The sequence below is a fragment of the Pipistrellus kuhlii genome, unplaced genomic scaffold (assembly GCF_014108245.1).
Source record: "Pipistrellus kuhlii isolate mPipKuh1 unplaced genomic scaffold, mPipKuh1.p scaffold_m20_p_1, whole genome shotgun sequence".
NCBI lineage: Eukaryota > Metazoa > Chordata > Mammalia > Chiroptera > Vespertilionidae > Pipistrellus > Pipistrellus kuhlii.
This window is the reverse complement of record NW_023425404.1, coordinates 32,662,943-32,674,932: the sequence shown is the minus strand read 5'-3', so window position 1 is coordinate 32,674,932 and position 11,990 is coordinate 32,662,943. Positions and strand designations below refer to the sequence as shown.

General features: G+C 46.6%; 1 protein-coding gene across 2 annotated transcripts in view; it reads left to right on the top strand.

Annotated features, from left to right (window-relative positions):
* Nucleotides 1-1,199: 1,199 nt before the first annotated feature.
* Nucleotides 1,200-11,990, top strand: part of MAP2K1 (mitogen-activated protein kinase kinase 1) — a 72,999-nt gene continuing 62,208 nt past the window's right edge. The window contains exon 1 of one of the 2 annotated variants that reach the window (XM_036438118.2): nucleotides 1,200-1,750. In XM_036438118.2, the coding sequence (XP_036294011.1) occupies nucleotides 1,671-1,750 (80 nt within the window). In that variant the 5' untranslated portion in view covers nucleotides 1,200-1,670. The remainder of the gene's footprint in view (nucleotides 1,751-11,990) is intronic. The other variant, XM_036438129.2, reaches the window with a different exon arrangement.

Sequence of the window (11,990 nt, the reverse complement as noted above, 5' to 3'; positions counted from 1 at the left end):
GCATTGCCAGGTGCCGATGCTTACCTTGCCTTTCCTTTTTTTTTTTTTTTTTTAATATACTTTATTGATTTTACACAGAGAGGAATTGAGAGGGACAGAGAGTTAGAAACGTCGATGAAAGAGAAACATTGACCAGCTGCCTCTTGCACACCCCCTACTGGGGATGCGCCCGCAACCAAGGTACATGCCCTTGACGGGAATGGAACCCGGGACCTTTCAGTCCCAGGCCGACGCTCTATCCACTGAGCCAATCCGGTCCCGACTTACCTTGCCTTTCCGACTGAATAGTTGAGGAAGGGCAAAGGGGGTGAGGAAAACTGAAATCAATACATATATATTGATTTCAAAGAGGAAGGGAGAGAAAGAGAGAGAGAGAGAAACATCAATGATGAGAGAGAACCATTGACTGGCTGCTTCCTGAACACCCCACACTGGGGATGAAACCTGCAACCTGCGCATATGCCCTGACCAGAATCGAACCATTATCTCCTGGTTCATAGGTCGAAGCTCAGCCACTGAGCCATGCTGGCCAGGCTGAATGTGCATTTTGAACAGGCATTGTGCCTCTTTTATTTTACTAAACTCCTTATTTATTAATACTTCCAAGTTTCTTAAGAGCTGGAATTATTGGATGAAATGTTTTTTTAAGGCTTTAAAAATATTACTAATCTACTCTCAAAAAAAGTTTACCTCAATTTACAATCTCATCGTGAGCACTATCATTCTCTCTGTCCCCTCCGCAGTCAATAGATCAGTAGTATTACCATTATAGGCAAGGAGTCTCTAAACAAGTTTTCTACTCCCCCACGCTGTCCTTCCTTTGGACAAGAGAAGGGGCCCTCTTCCTTATTTATTTTGTTATTTCATCTCCGGAGGCACTCCAGTCACCACAGAGTGGGAGGCATCATGGTACCAGACTTAAGACAAACTCTGAGCTCGCTGTGGCAACCAGGATGTACCACCTCCTCTCTCCCGGTTCACCTCGGTGCCTCCGGACTCCGCCCCCAAGGCAGTAGAGGGCGCTGGGGAGCCCTCGCCTCCGGACTCCGCCCCCAAGGCAGCGCGCCGCGCCGCCCCCGTGACGTGTTTCCGCGTCATCTGCCGCGGAGGCTTGCTCGCATTGGCTGTCGGCGAGGCAAGTGGGCGGAGCCGAGTGGGCGTGTGGAGAAGGCAGCGGCCCCGGGGAGGGAGCGCGACATCCCCCCCCCTCCCCCGCCCCTCCCCCGCCCTGCAGTCCCGCCCGGGGACCGCTGCGAGGAGCGACTGGGAGGGAGCGCGGCGACCGAGGCGGCGGCACTTTCTCGGGCGGCGGCGGCGGCGGGAGCGCGGTTCTATTTCGCGCGCTGCGGAGCCTCCAGCCCGAGGCACCGGCTGGCCGAGGGAGAGGGCGGGGGTCCCGGGCTGCCGAATTGCGTCTGCCGGGAAACTCTTGGGCTCCCTGCGCGCGGAGCCCACCCAGCCCCGGGCGAGTAGGGCGGGGGGTCCCACGAGACCTCCACCGCCCCGAGGCGCTAACGGGACCTCGCGGGGCGCGCCGTCCTCCTCGGAAGGCGGTCCCCGGCCCGCGGCCCCCCAGCCGGCTCCGCGCGGCGGGCTCGGGACGCAGCGGAGGGAGGAAGCGGAGGGGCCGCTTTCCCCTCGGAGTTGGGAGCGCCTCTCCCAGGTTCAAAATGCCCAAGAAGAAGCCGACGCCCATCCAGCTGAACCCGGCCCCGGACGGCTCCGCGGTTAACGGGACCAGCGCGGCGGAGTAAGTATAGTGGGCGGCGGGCGCGGGCCGGGGCCGGGAGGCCCCCGCGGGGGCGCCGGAGCCGAGTCGGGCGTGCGCCGCGCGCCGGGCTCCGCCGAGTTCGTCACGTACGTGTCTCGGGCGGGCGGGCGCGAGCGGAGAACTCCCGGCCGCCGAGATATCGGTGACTAAGCACTGATTGTGCTCCTGACTCAGACCCGTCCGTGAGTCTGGGTTTTTACCCCCTTCCCGACCCTTTCGGTCATTCCAGGCCACAAGGAAAAAAAAAAAAAAAAAGCCGCAAAAAAACTGGTTCTTCCACCGCCCCTCCCCAGGGATGCTGGCCTGAAGGGACACATGTCATGGAAAAAATTAAGATCGCATCTATCGATAGTTGAGACCGCCTCGACAGATAGCGTGGAGTTGGCATCCACCAGCAGCATCCTCACCTTGGTGCCTGACACCTGTGGGCCAGGAGTGCCTGGCTGCTGCTCGCTGACTGGCCCGCGGGGGCGTGTGTACACTGGCATCCAGGTGGCTCTTCCATTGCCGACTTTGGGGGCTCCTTGTCCTCGCCCTTCTTCCTGGAAACTGTCGAGTCTTATAAGGAGGGGCTTTCCTCTTCATCTGACTCCATCCATCCATCTATCCACCCACCCACCCACCCATCCATCTACCCACCCACACATCCATCCATCCAGCCATCCATCCAGTCTGATGAAATTGTTTCATGGGGGTTTCTGAGTTCTCACAATTCTTTCGGGTTTTGGATAGGGGGCAAAAAGGAGGGAGAGAGACCCTCCGAAGAAATAATCGGAAAAGATTTGACTTTTTAAAAAAAATATATATATTTTATTGATTTTATTTTACAGAGAGGAAGGGAGAGGGAAAGAGAGTTAGAAACATCGATCAGCTGCCTCCTGCACCCCCCCACCCCCACCCCCACTGGGGATGTGCTTGCAACCAAGGTACATGCCCTTGACTGGAATCGAACCTGGGACCCTTCTGGAATCGAACCTGGGTCCCTTCAGTCTGCAGGCTGACGCTCTATCCACTGAGCCAAACCGGCCAGGGCAAAGATTTGACTTAATCTTTTACCTGAACACTGAAGACTTTAGGAAAGTAACTAGCTGATGACATGAATAGAATAGGCCTGGACCTCCTGTGCTTTGGTGATTTCTATAACCTTCCTCTCTTCGGATTTTAATATTCCAGGGACCTGTTGGCTTGGTGACTGCTCCCCTCTGTAATGATCATAAGGCCATTGCTGGACCTGTAGTGTGAGCTCAGACAGGTTCCTCACACCTGTTCCCAACAAACCCTCTTCACTATTGACTGTACATTCCTTCAGTTTTAGTTGACAGAATTTTGTCCCCTTAAAATAGACTGAAAACCCCCAGAGGAGGAGATTCCATGGTAACGACACTGTTTTCAGGTCACATTTTTGACCTTTTGACCACAGTGGATTCTGGCTGAATGTTGTGGCCTGGTCATCCTGCTCCTGTTTGATTTGGAGGAAGGTACTAAGTGGAATTACCTGTGGTCATTCTGTTGGTAATTGTAACACCACAGCTGTATTCTTATAAAGTAGGGGTGTCGAACTCAATCAGAGAAGGGGCCAAAATCTAAAATCCAGCCTAAATCGCGGGCCGAATGGTTTACTGAACAGTCATAAACTGTCATTGTGATGGAAACGCAGCGGAGTGCAGTGATGACAGCGCGGTGCGGGCCACATTGCAAGGCCTGGCGGGACGGATTTGGCCCGCGGGCCTTGTGTTTGACACATGTGCTATAAAGGGAGGACATTTCATTAACAGCCGACAGTACAGGAGGGAAAAGAAGAAAGTACTCGAGTTGATGGCAGAAAAATTTGGGTGGGACTGGGAGATTCTAAATAGTGGTTAAGAGGTTGGACTCTGAAGTCAGGCTAAGTTTGAAGCTTAGTTCTGTTACTTGTGGTTTTTGTGACTTGGGACAAATCTTTTAATCTCTCTAGGGCTTAGACTTAGTTGTGCTTTTTTTTTTTTTTTCCATCTGCAAAAATGGGGCTAATGATAGAACTGACTTATGATAGTTATGAAGATTAAGATAAGTTCATACATAGTAAATCTCCCAAAGATGTTAGCTCTTGGTGCCTTTGTTACTGGGTAAATGTTGAAAAGGCTGAAGGAAACTGGAAGGTAATTTTCATTCCTGGTGGATATGTATTAAGGGACCTTTGCTTCTGGGTAAATGAATCTCCCTTGCTTGGTAATTTTTTGTGTGCCATATGCATCTTCCTCCGTACCACATTGCTGTGTTACAATAGGAGGCATCTTTATGTAGGTTGCCTGAGACAAACAGGGATGCAAACAGGAGGAAAGCTGTATACATCTTCATCTTTCACCTTTGAGAGTGTTTCTCAAACAAAGCTACAGTTCTCACCCGGCTGGCGTGGTTCCGTGGTTGAGCATCAACCTGTGAACCAGGAGGTCAGGTTTGATTTCTGGTCAGGGCACATGCTGGGGTTGTGGGCCTGATCCCTAGGGGTGGGAGGCATGCAGGAGGCAGCTGGTCAGTGATTTTCTCTCATCATTGATGTTTCTACCCTCTCCCTTCTCTGAAATCAATAAAGGTATATTAAAAAACCCAAAAAGCTACTGTTCTTATTTCTGTGATTAGACCAGGTTTAGTTCTGAACATTATCCTACAACAAGCATGTCAAACTGGAGGCCTGCAAGCCACATGTGGCCCACAATGAATATTTTTGCAGCCTAGCCAATATAATGGTATGTAAGAAACATTTTGATAAAAATTTTGTAACTTAATTTTTACAATATCCTATTATATATAATTATTAACAAACTACAACGTTCGCTGTTGACTGATTACTATTATCATGTTGCATTCATTTCTCTTACGTGCCTTACTCGCAGGCGCACCATTTCTCTCCACTAATACAAGCAGCGAATATTTTAGCAGCTGATGGCCACATCATTAGTCTTGTACTGACTTGTTTGGTGTGTGCAACAGGAAATATTTCGCTTTTGGAGAACAAGAAAAATAGGTTTATTTGCATTACACTTATTCACTTGTGCAGTTATTTGGTGTCTGGTAAGTTAATGCTCAAGAAAAAAAATATTAATTTTTATTAAAATGTTCTGTTTTATGCTAACAGTTACTCATTTATTTCAGCTCTTTGTATTCAGCATGTCTCTATAGAAATAAACCTACATTTCTTTGAAAATTGAAACTTTTTTGTGTGTGTGTGTTGCCCACATAAACTTAAACCTTGTTTATTTGGCCTGTGTTAGCCTTTGAGTTTGACATGCTTGTCATACAATGTAAACTAAGAAGAAAAAGCCACATTGAGAGTAAAGAACTTTTGGTACTAAATTGGCAAGGTTGATTCTCCTCTGTGGCTCCCTGGCACCTTGAGATTTACCTCTAATGTAGCACTTAAGCTCATTCAGATGGAGCTGGGTTATATGGGACCTGATGTTATGCAAGTTCTGGGATGTCCTTGAAGAAAATAAGTGCAAAAACACTCTGCAAGTTTTGCAGAAGCATGGTCATATTGCAAGGATGCTAAGTGTTAGAATGAAATACATTGGAAATAAGGTCATATTCCCCTGGTTTAAAATGCTTTTCTTTTCATGGTCCTATTGCAGTTAGAATAAAATACAAACTTCTTATATTGGGCTATGAGAATAGGAGTGATCTATCTACTGTGCTCCCACCCCCATCTCTTTAATCACATTTCCTGCCACTTTCCCCCCCCTTCATACTAGCTCTCTTTCACTTCCTCCATGGGATGGTCTGTACTCCCTGCAGGCCCGTGCACATGCTGTTCCTTTTCCTGCACTGAATCACCCCTTCCTCTTCCCAAGCTAGGAAGGAAGCAACCTTCACCTCTCTTAAATCTTCCCATAGAGATGTTCACCGACCATCTAATTTAGGGGTGTCGAACTCAATCAGAGAAGGGGCCAAAATCTAAAATCCAGCCTAAATCGCGGGCCAAATGGTTTACTGAACAGTCATAAACTGTCATTGTGATGGAAACGCAGCGGAGTGCAGTGATGACAGCGCGGTGCGGGCCACATTGCAAGGCCTGGCGGGACGGATTTGGCCCGCGGGCCTTGTGTTTGACACATGTGATCTAATTTAAAGTAGATTCATCTTTCTCATGATACCTTTTTTAAAAAAATCCTCACCCAAGGTTATTTTTCCATTGATTTTGAGAGAGAGTGGAAGAGAGGAAAGACAGAGAGAAATACTGATGTGGGAGAAACACATTGATTGGTTGCCTTCTGTATATGCCCGACCAGAGCTTGGGCCAGGGAGGAGCCTGCAACAGAGGTTTGTGCCCTTGATCCGAATTGAACCCAGGACCCTTCAGTCCTCAGGCCGATGCTCTATCCACTGAGGCAAACTGGCTAGGGCTTACCTCATTTTTAGATGATACTCATTCACTTTCTATAATTTTTTACTAGGTATTTAAAATATCTCTCCTGTACACCATAAACTATAAGTATAGCACTGCCATTTTTTTATTTACTGCTCTGTAAGTAGTACCTAGAATACAGTACCTGGCAATAATAACTGCACCAGTGTTTATTGAGTAAATCAGTGAGTGAATGAAGTTCCTAATATTTGTATAATGTGTTTAACAAACCTCTTCATTATTTTCCCTCTTACTCTCATTTACTCATCCCCATTTTCTTTCACAAGCACCATTCACCCATTCTAGGGTATTTAATATATGGTCTTATAATTCCACCCATTATGTATATACTAGAGGCCTGGTGCATGAAACTCATGCATGGGTGGGGTCCTAGGCCTGGCTGGAGACCAGGGCTGATCAGGTTCCCCATCTCCTCCTTCCCTCACCACACGCATCCTCTGCCACCCATCCCCAGTTCCCTATCTAAGCCCAGGCCCTGATTGAGGATTGGTACCTGCTGGCTGGGGAGGAGGGGCCAACCACCACTGTGGTGGGCAAATGGCAGGCCATTTGGGGCCTGCTGGCCAGGGGGAAGATAGGGGGGAGGTACCCAGGAAGTTGGCTGCTGGCCCCAAGGAGGGAGCTAGTCCTTGGCCCCCCTGGGAAAGGGACTGCATCCCTGGTTCCTTGTCCCAGCCTAGAGATTTGGCCCTGATCAGACTATTGGAACCTGCTGGCCAGAGGGCTGGGGGGAGGCGGGGGGGAGGGGGCACGGGCTGGGAGATTGTCTGGCAGGCCCCATTGGCAATCAGGGCCTGCAGGCTGGGGGCAGTCCCTGCATTGAGTGTCTGCCCCCTGGTGGTTAGTGCATGTCATAGTGACCAGTTCTACCTTGTTTCCCCGAAAATAAGACATTCTCTGAAAATAAGACCTACGTACAAGTTTCTTTCTGAGTGAAATATAAGGCATCCCCCCGAAAATAAGCCCCCCACCCCCCCTAGGCTAAATATGAGAGATTTGGTCCACTGATTCTGAAAGAAATGGAGTCACAAGAAATTCACCAGGAAATGCAGGAATTGGATTGTTATGATGATGTTCCAGAAGATGATGACATGATTGTCATTGAATAAGTGAGTAAATTCTTGATTCACAGTTTGTCTGGTTTGTGTTCGACAACTACCTTACTACCGTACCGTATACAGGTAATAAATTTCCTTTATTTTCATTTAACAATAAATGTGTACCGTATTCTTCTTCATGGAAACATAAGACATCCCCTGAAAATAAGACCTAGCGCATCTTTGGGAGCAAAAATTAATATAAGACACTGTCTTATTTTCGGGGAAACAGGATAGTTCTGTTGTAACTCGCTTAGGCTTTTATATATATAGATGTACTGTTGGGAGGTAGATATGTGTTTTTATGCTTAGAGTATAGCTGAATGCTATTCTGCTACTACTACTCAGTCTTAAAAAGAAGAAAGTCCTGTTATTTGCAACAATGTGGATAACCTGGAGGATATTATGCTAGTGAAATAAGCCAGACATAGAAAGAAAAATACTGCATGTTATCACTTACGTATGGAATCTAAACAAGTGGAATGCACAGATGTAGAGAGTAGAAAAGTGGTTATCAGGGTTGGAGAGGTGGGGGAAATGGAGAGATGTTGGTCAAAGGGTACACAGTTGCAGTTATGTGAAATAAATAAGTCTAGAGATCTAATGTACAGCATCATGACTATAGTTATTGCCTGACTGGTGGGGCTCAGTGGTTGAGTGTCGACCATGAACCAGGAGGTCATGGTTCGATTCTGGGTCAGGGTACATGCCTGGGTTGCCGACTCCATCCCCAGTATGTGGTGTGCAGGAGACAGCTGATCCATGATTCTCTTTCATCATTGATGTTTCTCCCTCTCCCTTCCTTTCTCTGAAATCAATAAGAACCTTTTTTTTAAAAAATGTAACTGTGAGGAGATGGATATGTTAATTAACTTGATTGTGGTAATTATTTCACTTTATATGCATATATCAAATCATATATGTTGTACACTTTAAATATTCATTTTTTAATATGCTTTTATTTTTTAAAATATATTTTTATTGATTTCAGAGAGGAAAGAAGAGGGAGAGAGAGAAACACCAATGATGAGAGAGAATCATGGATCAGCTGCCTCTTGCAAGTCCTCCATTGGGGATTGAGCCTACAACCCAGGCATGTACCCTTGACTGGAATCGAACCTGGGACCTTTCAGTGTGCAGGCTAAATATATTCATTTTTATTGTACTGTAACTCTGCATTAGTTGGGATAGACTAGGTTATATTGAAGTAATACCACAAAAGTCTTAACTAATTTAACACACTTGCAGTTCAATGGGAAGCTCTGTTGATCAGATTTCTTCAGAGTCTAGACTGATATGCTTATGTGAGAAGGGAATTTTGTGAACCACATTTTGGCTCTTAAGTTTCTGCCCACAAGTGATACATATCACTTTTGCCACCATTTCATTGGTCAAAGCATATCACATGGCCACACTGATCTTCAGGTGGGGGCCTTGGAAGAGAACAAGAATATGTGAGCAGACCAGATTTTTGAGTGCCTTATTATTATTATTATTATTATTATTTTATTTTATATATATTTTTAACCTTTATTGTTCAGATTATTACAATTGTTTCTCTTTTTTCCCCATAGCTCCCCTCCACCCGGTTCCCACCCCACCCTCTGTCTTACCCTCAACCTCACTGTCCTCATCCATAGGTGTACGATTTTTGTCCAGTCTCTTCCTGCACCCCCTACACCCCTTTCCCCCTGGGGAATTGTCAGTCTACTCCCTTTCTATGCCCCTGATTCTATTATATTAACCAGTTTATTCTGTTCATCAGATTTTTGATTCACTTGTTGATATGTATTTGTTGTTCACAATTTTTATCTTTATCTTTTTCTTCTACCTCCTCTTCTTAAAGAAATACCTTTCAGCATTTCATATAATACTGGTTTGGCTTTTTCTTATCTGTGAAGCTCTTTATCTGACCTTCAATTCTGGATTCTCTTGTCTTCTTGGTTCTGCAGAGGAGTGTCTTCTGGCTCTTTATGTTCCAAATCTTTTACTTGATTCTTGCGATCTTCCATTCTGTTTTTAGGACTCTGTATAATATTTTTTATTTCAGACAATGTATTCTTTATTTCTAGTTGATCCCTTTTCATATCCTCATAGGTCTCATTTATTTTATCGGCCTTTTCTAGGAAATTCTTGAAAAACTTTATAAGCATGGTTTTGAACTCTATATCCAGTTGCTTTTTGTCCTCCATTTCTTTCGTTTGTGATCTGTTTCCTTTTCTCAGCATTTTCACAGATTCCCTGAGTTGGTAGCCTTAAAAATCTTGTGTTCAGTTTGGATGGGGTGGAGTTTCAGGGTGGAGCCTACAGCCTTGGCTTCCGTCAGCCCTGCCCTATGAGGTTCCTGAGTCTCAGTGTTCCTCAGTGCCCTTCGGTACTCACTGCAAGAACCTCTGAGAGAAAGGTGCCCTCGAGTTTCATCCGCTACCAAACAATATAAGCTCTCCCCCAATGAGCCCGGAACTGGGGTTCAGTTCAGTTGGAAGTGGGGTTCAGAGCAGTCTGGAGCTTTTGTCTCCTTCCCGCTAGGGCAATCCAGCGGCACAGTCAACCGTCCGTTCTCTGCGCGTAACCTGGGTGCTCTGCCTTTTGCTGCTCCCCTGAGTTTCCACCTTATAACCCAGGCTCCCTCCATATGAGCCTGGGTCCCCAGGGTCTGGGGTAGAACTGGGGTTCAGTGCAATCGGAACTGGGGCTCAGCTCAGTCCGGAGATTTTGTCTCCTTCCCGCTAGGGCAATCTAGCAGCAGAGTCAACAGTCCGTCCTCTGGGTGTATTGTGTGCGCCTCCAGGACTGCCTTTTGCCGCTCCCCTGATTTTCTGCCTTATAGCCCAGACTCCCTCCTTATGTGTCTGGGTCCCCAGGGTCTCACCCAGAACTGGGGTTCAGCATAGTCTGGAGCTTTTATCTCCTTCCCGCTAGGGAATGCCAGCCAGGCACTCAGCCTCCCCCTCCTCTCCGGCACCTTCCTCTCTGCGCGCTCACCGTGTCTACGTACCTTAGGCTTTTACAGCTCCTCTGATTTTCCTTCTGGTTTTCTCTTTCCTTCTAGTTGTAGAATTTCCAGTTAGTCGGCTTTCCTATAGTTCTGGGTAATGTCCATTTTGTATTTTAGTTGTATTTTATTGAAGTTGTTGTGTGATGCTGCAGTTAGGTGTTTACCTATGCCGCCATCTTGGTTTCTCCCTGACCTTCAATTCTGAATGATAGCTTTGCTGGGTAATCTTGGCTGTAGGTTCTTGCTATTCATCACTTTGAATATTTCTTGCCACTCCAGTCTGGCCTGCATAGTAGGTTAGTTACCTTGTAGGTAACTAACTGTGTTTCTCTTGCTGCTTTTAATATTCTCTCTTTGTCTTTTGCCCTTAGCATTTTAATTATGATGTGTCTTGGTGTAGTCCTCTTTGGATTCCTTTTGTTTGGGGTTCTCTGCACTTCCTGGACTTGTAAGTCTATTTCTTTCACCAGGTGGGGGAAGTTTTCTGTCATTATTTCTTCAAATAGGTTTTCAGTGTCTTATTCTCTCTCTTCTTCATAATTCAGATGTTGGTATGCTTGAAGTTGTCCCAGAGGCTCCTTACACTGTCTTCATATTTTGGATTCTTTTTTCTTTTTGCTCCTCTGGTTGTGTGTTTCTTGCTTCCTCATATTTCAAATCTTTGACTTGATTCTTGGGATCCTCTAGTCTACTGTTGAATCTCTGTATATTATTCTTTATTTCAGTCAGTGTATGCTTAATTTCTGAGTGGTCCTTTTCCATTTTGTTGGCATTCTCACTAAAATCCTTGAAGGTCTCACTAAGTTCCTTGGAGAATTCTAGAAGATTCTTGAGTAACCTTAGAGCTGTGGTTTTGAACTCTATATCTAGTAATTTGCTTTCTTCCATTTCTCTCATTTGTGACACGTTTCTTTGTCTCTGCATTTTTGCTGCTTCCCAGTGTTTGTATTGAGTGGCTGCTAAGTCTCCTTGAGTTGAAAGTGGCCTTGTGTAGTAGGTGTCCTATAGGGCCCAGTGGCTCAGCCTCCCCAGTCACCTGAGGTGGACACTAGGTGCACCTCTGTGTGGTCTGTGTGCACAGTCTTATAGTTGAGCCTTGATTGCTGTTGGTATCACTGGGAGGAATTGACCTCCAGACCAATTGGCTGTGAGGACCAGCTGTGTCTACAATGGAAGAGCTGCTGTGCAGGAGACACCCCTATGGGGCAGGACTTGCTTCAGTGGGGCTTTGGTGCTCACTGAGCCTGCCCCCTTGAGTGTGTCACATATGGATGTGATAGTTATAATCTGGTATGGTCTCACACTGACCCCTGGGTACATCTGGCTCTGGGATCTCCAAGGAGGTGCAAAGTCAGCCACTGCCTGGGGCCACCCACCAGGAGCTACAGAGAGATCTGCAGATTCCTCTTTATATATGGTTTGAAAGTGCCCAGATGAGGCCCAGGTGTGAGGCAAGGCAGGCTGGTGCTGGTGAAGACTTGGCCTTCTGTTGATAGGTTTGGGGCTCTCTGACCCATCTGCAGTTTTTTTTTTTTTTGTTTTTTTGACAGGTTTTAGGCTGAGAAAGAATAGGCCATTCCTACGCAAAAGCTGCTGTGCACAGCTTGGGTGGGGTTGTAAATTGGGTGGGACGGGGTTTCAGGGAATCTCCAGGGCAGAGCAAACAGCAATGGCTGTCATTCAGCCCTGCACTGGGGATGTCCCAGTACAGGAACAATGACA